An 11,156-nucleotide genomic window follows, 5' to 3' on the forward strand; every position below is an offset into this window, starting at 1 on the left:
GCAGTTAGGGCCTTAGGGCTATGTGAAGGATTGGTAGCAAAATGCTTATTTACAAAACTTGTTGACAGGTTCATGGACAGAGACAGGTACAGGCACAGGCACACTCTCAGACGTCGCTGTCAAAGTCAAGAGATTGAGGCTGATAGCTCAGAAGATGACTTGGAAGAGCCAACACCAACACCAAGACCAAGCCAAACAAAACAAAAGAAAAAGGGAGACTCTGAACAAGGTACTTGTTATTATTTTTGGCCTTCACACCTTGAGGGTAAATCTTCAAATTTCATATAAACTTCCACACAAATTCAAGTATTTTATGCACCAATACACCTCAATTGCTTATATGGGTAAAAATGTAACTTCCTACAATAAATACTATTTTTATTCTGATTCTGGTTGTGCAGGACGTGGACTACGCTGGAAGGCTACTCCATTGACGCCAAACCTGGCAGAGTATCAGCATCAGGACGAAACTGATCTAGACAGACATGGCTGGACCCCAATAGACTATTTTGAACAGTACATAGATAGTGATTTGATTATGACAATTGCAGAATGCTCTAATATTATGTCACTGTCTAAGAGTGGGGAGCCACTTAACATGACAGTAGATGAGGTTTACCTCTTTTTTGGTGCCTGTATTTTGATGTCCTGCATCCGATACCCAACCATTGGGATGTACTGGTCCAAAGCCTTGAAAATCACTGCCATCACTGACAAATACACACGTGCCATATTCTTCAAACTGAGGGGAGCAATAAAAGTGGTTATTGATCATGATGTGCCAGAAGACCTGAGAATGTCGGACAAATTCTGGAAGGTGAGGCCTTTTCTGGATCGGATTCTGCAAGGCTGCTTGTCTCTGAATCGACCTGATTGCGCATCTATTGATGAGCAGATGATTCCTTTCACAGGAGCCTGTCCGTGCAGACAGTATCTGCCAATGAAGCCAAACCCAGTTGGCATAAAGAACTTTGTTTGTGCTACAGCAGATGGCATTGTGCTTGACTTTGAGCTGTATCAAGGCACAGGTTCACTGATTGAGAAGGTCAAAGAACCAGAGGGCCTGAGTTTGGGAAGCTTAGTCATCGAGCGTCTGTGCCAAACTCTGCATCGTGGCACAAAGGTGTATTGTGACCGGTTCTTCACCACCATCAAAGGTGTGTAACGAATGATGGAGAAAGAGCTGTACATGACTGGTACAATAATGAAGAACCGACTCGCTGAAGCGAAGCATAAGTTACCCAGTGACAAAGTCATGAAAAAACGCAGGAAGAGGTACCTCATCAGAAGTTTCCACTGAAGATGGAAAGTTGTGTGTAGTGAAGTGGTACGAAAACAAACCAGTATTGCTGATTTCTGTTGTTCATGGTACACAGCCAGAAGACACCTGCCAGCGCTGGGACAAGAAAATTAAACAATATGTCACTGTCTCGCGACCAAGCATAATCCGTGAGTACAACATCAAGATGGGTGGAGTTGATTTGATGGATAGAATGATAAGTTACTATCGCATGAGCACCCGTACTAAGAAGTGGACAATGCGGATGGTAATGCACTTCACGGATCTGGCTTTAGCCAACAGCTGGCTACTCTACCGAAAAGACCATGCAATATGTGCTGGACCAAAGACAAGACCCATTCAGTTCCTTCAGTTCCGCATGGAAGTGGCTACGATCCTCTTGGCCCAGCATCACGGTGCAGATGCAGACCTTTCGACACAGTCAGAGGAAGAAGAAGATTCAAACCAGGGAGTGAAACGTCATGTGACAGAGTTGCCCCATGTCTCGGTCCGCAGGAGGGTTAATGCCTTCCTCCCAGAGATGATCGGCCTGAAAAATGCAATGCGCTGCAGACAACTAGGCTGCACTGGAAGGACCCGAGTGCGTTGTATGACCTGCAAAGTGTTCTTGTGCTTGCAAACCGAGCGCAACTGTTACTCAGCCTTTCACACTGATGGCAGTGATTCTCAAGGTGTTACACACTCACACACACACTCACACACACTCACTCACACTCACTCTCACACTCACTCTCTCACACACACACACACACACACACACACACACACACACTCACTCACTCACACACGCTCACTCACTCACACACGCTCACTCACTCACACACACACACACACACACACACACACACACACACTCACTCATACACACTCAGATGATGTTCTGTTGTTCCTGTAGTTTGCGGAGGCTCAGAGGAAGCGTGAGGCAGAGGAGAGGAGGAGGACACTCTCTCCCACACACACACACACACTCACTCACACACACTCAGATGATGTTCTGTTGTTCCTGTAGTCCATGTTCCTTGGTTCCTCCATATTCTCCGACTCCGTGAAGGTCAATCAATCAGGTGGCCTCTGGGCTTCTGTAAGCAGGCCTGGTCCTTCAGTGCTCAGTTATCGCAGCCTTTAACATGTTCCCTTTTTTACATTACCAATGCAAAATGTCACATGAGCTACTCACCTACTATGTTTTTTCTTTTTTTCACTATGATGTTCAAAACACATTAGTAGCCTAATGCAAGAGTGGCTATACTTTGTATGTCTGTAACAAAATATAAAACATTCAATGTCATCCTGCAACTGTTTTGCAGCATATCAAATGTTCCAAACACTATTTTTAACTGTCCAAAATGGGCAAAACTGCAATGTTTCCATGTTGTTTTTACTCTCTGATAGTCAAAACATGTAAAAAAAAATATGTGTATGTGTTATTAATACATTAAAAAACAGTCAGGAAAAAAACTGCTGTGTTCAAGGCAGAAATAAAGAGTTTTTCATTCTATTACACAAAGGTGACTTTATTGTGTTTTATGGAAATTCGGACCATGAATCCACATATGTGGACATCATTTTTCTCTAAAAGTACATCATATCAAAAGATGATACTTTTTATTCTAATTAGGTTCCAATAAGCCCAAATAGCAAAGAGAAATAAAAAATGCATGTAAAAAAACAGCGTGGGCCTTAAGAGGTTAAAAGAAGAGAATTCAAGCTGTATGCCAGTGTGTCTGTATACCTGTGGGACTGAGTATTCGCTGAGTTACAGTTCATTTTCGGACACGTTTCAGAATGGACTTCACTGACAGAGAGAAGGCAGAACTCTCATCATGTTTATTTTTCTTTATTTGGCAAAAAGCACAACACTTTGTTTTTATTGTGAGTATACACAAAAAAAAATAGACACTTAACAGGCTCGAATGATTAATAACACTTATGTAAGATCAAAATCGACAGAGTATTTTGAGTCTCTTTTGCACTGATAAGAAAAAAACGAGCAGATCACGCCGGCGATACCGCCGACTAGGGGTGTAACGATTCATCAACTACATCGATGTATCGATTTATATTCCTACGATCCAACTGCATCGATCTGTGCTCGGCAAGTTGGCCTTCCGGACGACATATATCAATCTAACATCGTTTTAAAAGGTAATGAATCGATTATATCGATACTAGGAAATAGCGCATTGGATTTAAGCACGTTAGACTTTATATGGATGTTTTTTCTTTGCACTTTTAATGATAAAGGCGTTAAACGTTACTCGATTCAGTCTGCCTATCTGTGACGTCGTCGCCATGCGTGATGCGCCAGCAGCAGTGCAAAGACAACATGCAGCGCAAAGTCTCTCACCTCAGAAAAACGGACTTTCCTGTCCTCTCAGCCGCTATACTGCAGTAGCGCGCACTCTTCAATTGCACGCGCAAATGCGGTGGAGCGCGCTGTATCACTTCACTAACGCGCAAAAGACATACGAGAATGCAACGTCGTAAATTAGTAAGTAAATTACGTTATTGGTACGTCATGTGTGTTGCTATTTATCAGGAGCAGTTTCCATGTTTCTTTACCAGTTCTTCTAAGTATTGTGTATCACCATGGTAGCCTAATTGTTGTTTGTTTCCATAACAAAATGCCACTTACTGGTTATTTTGTATATTTTTATATGACTGTGGTGGCTCATACCAAGATTGTATTAACAAAAACTAGTTTGGGACTGCTATTTAATAGCTTAACCTCGAAGTGCCTACTGTTTATCAATATTTGTCAGAATCTTACAATTATTTATTTTTTTGTAAAGGGGGACAGAACCTGTGTGTCAACAATTTTTGTGTAAACAAATGTTTTATAATAGGCCTATATAATTCCTAAAAAGGTGGGTCGCGGCTTGATGACCATGGGGAAATGTGGGTCCCAGGGCCAAACTATTCAAAACATCATTCAATGTTGTGATAATCGTAATTAATAATCACAATTACAATTTCAAGGGAATAATCAACATTTATCATTTTTGTCATAATCGTTCAGTCCTACTTATTAAAATAAAATGTGAATGCATTTGACATTAATTGTTGTTTACTTGTTTGTTTATATCCATAATTAATTGATACCTGATTCCCTTACAAGAATTTTTGGCTAAAAAGTCACTGAATCGATTTCAGGTCACTGAATCGTTTCGGATCGTATCGTTCTAAATTAACCAATATCGTCCTTGAATCGTATCGACAACCATGAATCGCGAATCGAATCGAATCGTTGTTAAAACGAATCGTTACACCCCTACCGCCGACCCCAGAGGGTCTGGATTAAAAGAAGCTGCTAATTAAAAGAAGCTGCTACATCTAGATCCTGACAACTTTCATTTGTGCTGCAACCAGCCTGCACCACATTGTGACAGAAGATTGGACCACCCAAAATGGATGATAGGGTCAGTATTATCGTCATGGCTCAGGAAAGCCAAAACCTTTTTTTGTTTACCAAGGACTTTTGCTGCCTTGCCATCACTAGCAACCTCGACGACGAGAGCCTGAGTACCTTGTTCCAGATCGGGGCCACCTTCAACCATCCCATCGACTTCCCTGACACCACTGGACTGGACTGGAGGGAGACCGCCATCCGGTGTCTGGAGAGCGTCGTGTCTCGATCTGGAACACAGCCGGATTCAAGGGTTCTTCATGTCATGCCTGCCCAGCCTGAGACCTCAGCCAGGATGGCTGCCGCCACACCAATACCTGTTCACCATTCTGTTCCTCAACCTGTTCCTGTCCCTAGACCTGTTCCTGCCCTAAGAACTGATTCTGTTCCCGAGCCTGTATCTGAATCTGTTCCTAAGCCTGTTTCTGAATCTGTTCCCGAGTCTGAGCCTGAGCCTGTTCCCGAGCCCGAATCTGTTCTCAAGCCTGAGTCTGTATCAGAACCTGAGGCGGTTCCTGAATTCCCATCCAGCCTCCCTCTCCCACCTCCTCACATGTACCACCTCTCAACCCTTCTTCCGCCACTGCCTGTCAGCCCCTCAGCTCCTCTAGCTCACCTTCAGGGAGGTGGGGTTGCCGTGGGTCTGCCATTCTGCAGCTCTATCATGGTCAATGGATCCCGTCTCCGCGACCAGGACTCCACCTCGGCCTGCCGGTCCATTAGCTCTACCTTGGCTCCTACCTCCCTCATCTCCACCGTGGCCCATCAGTCTACCAGCTCCGCAGGCTCCCTCGTCCCCCCGGCTCTGCCTTGGTCATTCGTTGGCCTGCCCTCACCTCGGGACTACACTCCTCTGGCTTCGCCTCCACCCTGGCCGCCTGCACCATCTGCTCCGCATTGGCCCCTCCTGCCTTCTGTCTATCCTTCACCTACTCTTCATCCTCCCTCCCTCCTATGTCTTGTTTCCCTGATCTGTTTCCCCATGTATTTAAACCCTGTGTGTTACCTTGTTAATTGTCTGATCTATGTCGTATGTGTGTTAACCCTCTGCCTGTCTTCTATGTACCAGTTTGATTTATATTGTGAGTTAAAGTTTGCATTGGAACTTTTGACTCTTCTTTGTCTTCTTCTGCCTGCACCACATCGTGACAGCAGGACTGTGATATGAAGAGTGTGCAAAGTAACATATTTTAGCAACAGTGTGAAAGTGAATTGCACATAACAGGCACTTTAAAATTTATCCATTTTGGAGATCGTTTTCCAAAAGCTTAGTTTTCGTTAATAAAAACACTGTCTCAGTGTGGATGGAAGGTAGCCTAGAAATCTAGACGCACCCTAGCGGCAGCAAAATGTATTTTGCAGCCAGGGCAGTCTAGCAACTCTCCATTGACTTTTGAGCTGCAAAAACCTAAATTGGGTCAGGCCAATCACGTCGTGTATAGAGTATGCGGGGCGGGCTTAACATAATGACGACAGAGTTGCGATGGTTACCTGCCACTTGAAAACAAAGAATGGCTGCTGCTGCAGGCGAACAGTCTTTCGAATCGGCTTTGGCCGCGACTCTGGAGGACTTGGAGTTACGTTTTTCTTTGAGAAAAGAGCAAAGAACGGCACTTAAGTCATTCTTAAAAAAAGGAAGATGTGTTCGTAGTTTTGCCGGCCAGATATGGCAAAAGTTGAATCTATCAACTAGCTCTGCTGTTGGGAAAACGCTCTGGTTGGTTGAAGCGCTGTCCTATTGCGTGCAGAGGGAATTTGAAAGACAGCCGTTTATCCCGCCCCTCGGATTGAGCCGTGTCTATGGTGAGTTGCCAGACCCAACATCTTGATGTAGGTCTGGCTTGCCAGGCTAGATGGAAGGCCAAAACGGAGAGAAAAAGATGTGTTTTCAAACGAAAACGTATTAGTATAGACAAGCCCTGAGAAACCCAGAGCTGACTACACCTATGTTTGGAAGTGTGATTATTGTACTTTATGCTTTATTGATGAAATGTAATTGCCTTTACATTTTTGTTTATTATTAAAAGTTACCAATTAAAAGAAATTTAATTGATTACAAAATGTCTACTGAAGTTTTGATTTATAGTGTTTTAAGGCTTTGAATAAGAACATACCACAGAGAAGTCTTCTGTCCAAATTGTAAGTACTTTAAAAGACTTATAATTTAGGCCAGACTCGACTTACTTTACCTAACCTGAGAATAATGATAATGTTAAAGGTGTTAAGATCAAAGTACACACCACGAAACAACAGCTCATATTATAGTACCATAAAACAAGATAATGTACACTTTATCATAAGGGCATAAATCCAATTTCCCAAAATCAAGGGCAATCTTGTACATGAAAAGTTGTAAATCAGGTTAATAATTACATTTAATGTTTTTATACATGTTATTAAATGTATTAACTTGACAAGTTTTGTGTTGAATAATAGTGATTTTTACACATATAGCCTGTTATCTTCAGTATATTTTGGTATCTAATTATACAGTAAAAGCAAGGAAAGAATGAAATTGATCCTAAAATTACTTTTTTTTTGGTATTTATTAATCCAATTTATAAATATTTCAGTTTTACATCTGTTAATTCATGATTTTGTTGCATTTTGTTGCACCCCGTTGGCAAACAAAATTCTATCACTGAATAAGAGACAAACATTTCCAATTGTCTTTGATGAGGTTTATTTTCTTGCAAGAAAAGGCCAGCAGTCATAGGGCCCTATTTTAACGATCTGAAACGCAAGTATCAAACGCGAAAAGCAAGTAACTTTGTGGGCGGATTTTGGGCGCTGTTGCTATTATACCGCCGGGATAAATGCCTCTTGCTCTCGACGCAAATCTAAAATGGGTTGGTCTGAAGTAGCTTCATTACTCATAGGTGTGCTTTGGGTGTAACGTGAAATAAACCAATCAGAGCGTCATCTCACATTCCCTTTAAAAGCAGGCGCGCTTGTTCCATGGCGGATTGTTATAATGGCGGATTTGCCAGACGCACGCTAGGAGCGGCTCACAGCCGAGGAGACCGACGTTCTCGTCAGGGCCGTAAAAGACAGGGAAGTGACATTGTATGGGGATGGGAGAAACCCACCCAAATTAGCTTCTGTTAAACAGGCGTATAAAAATTTGGGTAAATGTGTAAGCTAGATTTATGCCTATATTTTCACATCTTCATGGATACCACAATGATTTCCCTCGTGTGGAAAATTTTTCCCTGTAATAATGTATGGTTTGCAAAAATGGCAACTGCTGCGTCTGTGTAGATGAGAGAAGCAAAGTGTATGCGCGTTGTGCACACGCTACATTATGGCCAAGCATGCGCCCTTAAAATAGCATCTGAATAATGCGCTACAAACTTTAGACGAGGTTTTTCCTGGTCTGTGGCGGAATTATTTTCTGGAACTGCAAAATAGCACCAGGGAACGTTTGCGCCGGAACATGCCTCCTCCCAAGTTCATTCCCTAATTTACCGACGTGTCAAGAGAAAAGTCTGCTGTGCGTCGGGAGCAAAATAGGAATGATACATGCGTCAGTGTACAAAGTCAATTGCGCTGGGTGAAAGATAGGGCCCATACAGTCACACAGAGTGGCTGCAGAGTGTGACAGTGAAGGGAGGGCATCCTTTCTCCTTTATAGTCTTGACTCCCAGAATATTATCTTTCTAGGCCAATGATGGTATTTCAACCATATGTGGAACATTCTTAGACTTGTTCATATCATGTCTGTATCATATTTGATCTGTCACAGTTGTGTTTGGTTTAGTTTGTTTTCATTGGACTTGTCTGCCTGTAATCACATCACGTGTTGTCTTCACAGTCATTATCAGTTTATCTGTATCACCTGTGTTTAGTTCATCATCATCATCATCATCATCATCATCATCATCTGTTTCACCTGTGTTCTGTTAATCAGTGTTCATCTGTGTTTGTATTTAGTTCCATTCTGTTCAGTCAGTCTTTTTCCGATCTCCGTCGTATTAAGTGTGTGAACCTTCTGCCTGTCGTCTGTGTACCTGTAAAAGTTATATTGTGAGTAAAAGTTTGCACTGGAACTTTTGATTCTCCTTTGTCTTCTTCTGCCTGCACCACACCGTGACAGTATCCTTGAGTTGAGGCCCTTCTGTGTAAATTAACATCCAATCTTTACATTTTGTCATAACATAAAGCTGGTAAACCTGGTAACTATTGTAAGATATGCACATGGATAGTCATGTGACCATCTATATCAGAGGTCAGAAATATATCAGAGGCCAGGAAAATCACTGGCACGTGACAATAGCTGATGTATTTAATTTAAATAAAGTCACTCAAACTTGCATATGGACGTACGTTTTGAGGTGATCATTCCTCATTGTCACACAGCCTTTTTTATTATGTCAGATGTTAATAAATAGTATTAAAGTGTGAGATTTTAACCTGCGTTAGCGTGCAGATCTGAAAATCCATATATATGGATATAAAATGTATATATAAAAAAACAGAGACGAGTTAAAGTTATTTTCTGTTGAGATCAACAAATGTTATGAATATGAACCCGGAAAATTAAAAAATTAAAATTAAATAGAGTCACTCAAGCTTGCATATGGACGTTTTGAGGTAATTATTCCTCACAGTCATACAGCATGTTTTATTAAGTTAGATACTATAAATACTATTGAAGTGTGAGATTTTAACCTGCGCTGGTGCACAGATTAGACAATCCATTCACACAAATGGAGCTTTCTTTGATCCCTTCACATGCTATAAGGGTATAAGAATGCCGACCGCTGGTTTATATAAACATTTAATACTTTGAGTCAAAGTTACTTTCTGTTGAGATCAACACAGTGTAACAAATTGTGGATAGAGATAAACATCTACTGAACCCGGAACATTCCTTTGATTATGATTAACAATTAACTTGACCTACTTATTTATCTGAAGTAATGTAAATCATGTACAAAAGACAGTAAATCAGGACACTATAAGAGGAACATGAGAGGCTGTGAGGATGAAGAGCAAGAGCTGGAAACAAACATCAGTGAAGAATGAAGGGTTTAGTATGTTTACTGCTGCTGTTGGAAACCTTTGTGTGTGTCGTACAGCATCAGGTAGATGGAGGACTCAATGAGAATGAGATCAGTCAACAGCTCAGATCTGAGGACGGAAGACAGAATCCACCTCAAACACACACTTTGAGAGATGAAGCTTCAACTGACAGCCAACAAAACTACCATCTGTTCTTCACTGACATCCATGCAGCGCTGAGAGAACTGACCGCCACCGTTACAGAGCAGAAAGTGAACATCAGAGAACTGACCGCCACCATTACAGAGCAGAAAACCATCAACAGAGAACTGACCGCCACCGTTACAGAGCAGAAAGGAAACATCAGAGAACTGACCGCCACCGTTACAGAGCAGAAAACCATCATCAGAGCTTTAGAGACGAGACTGAGTGAACAACAGACGTTTATCCTGGATGAGATGAACAAGAAAAATGATGGTACCTCACCAAAACATTCACTCTTTTATCAATGATCCTCAAAGTAAAATAACAATGCAATACATTGCATTATGTAAATGTTAGTGTAAAATTGAGTGTATACTGTGCAAATTGTTTTTATCTATTACAATAAGCAGTTTCAATGTCATTTAACAGAATCTTTATTCCTTCACAGAAATCTCAAATCTTACTCTGGGTCAAGTGGAGGAGTTGAGAAAGGAAAATAGAGGTGAAACTGTGCTTGAATGTTGTTAAGTTTAGTGTATAGTTTCTCATTGAAATATAGTAATATATCACTAAATTCCTTATGTTTTTCAATAACAGACAGAGAAATAGCTTTTTCAGCTGCACTGATGCAATCTGGCAGTGGATATATTGGTCCTTTTACCTCTGAAATCACACTAACCTACAGGAACGTCTTCACAAACATAGGGAACGCCTACAACCCAGTTACAGGTAATTATCAGAGTCATAAAACTCAGTTTATAGTAATGAAAACCCTTCTGCTCCATTCAGACCTCTCTGCAGTTGTGTAATGTGTATTAGAGAATTAAAGGGATAGTTCACTTTGAAATTAAATTTTGGTATGTTTTAGCTTACCTCAAGGGCATCCAAGATGTAGGTGTCTTTTTTTCCGCAGTAGTTTCAATTTTGATATTTTTAGGTCAAACCGTTCTTGTCTGTCAGTCATATAATGCAGGTCTATGGTCACTGTCTCAAAGAGCATGCACAAGTCCAAATTAAAACAATTCCCCATCGTCCCAAATGAAACAATTCCCCATCGTAAGTACACTTTGATGGCCTAAGACACGAAACGAGCGGTTTGTGTGAGAAAACGAACCGTATTTATATAGTTTTTGCCTCTTGAACAAAGCCGCGTCCAACTGATCTGACGGCGCGGGCGGGTATAGATATATACACTGATGTCGCCTTGGCTAATGAACTGCAATAGCGAAGGCGACATCTAGT

At 41.5% G+C, this 11,156-nt stretch overlaps 1 protein-coding gene across 1 annotated transcript; it reads left to right on the top strand.

Moving 5' to 3' along the window:
- Nucleotides 1-9,720: 9,720 nt before the first annotated feature.
- Nucleotides 9,721-10,442, top strand: LOC311081411 (uncharacterized protein; the record flags this gene model as incomplete). The annotated part of the gene is made up of 2 exons (XM_084111950.1): nucleotides 9,721-10,187; nucleotides 10,363-10,442. Exons 1-2 carry the CDS (start codon nucleotides 9,731-9,733, stop codon nucleotides 10,440-10,442), a joined length of 537 nt encoding a protein of 178 aa, XP_083968076.1. The 5' UTR covers nucleotides 9,721-9,730.
- Nucleotides 10,443-11,156: the final 714 nt, after the last annotated feature.

The sequence above is a fragment of the Abramis brama genome (genome assembly GCF_963993115.1).
Source record: "Abramis brama genome assembly, chromosome: 4".
Lineage (NCBI taxonomy): Eukaryota > Metazoa > Chordata > Actinopteri > Cypriniformes > Leuciscidae > Abramis > Abramis brama.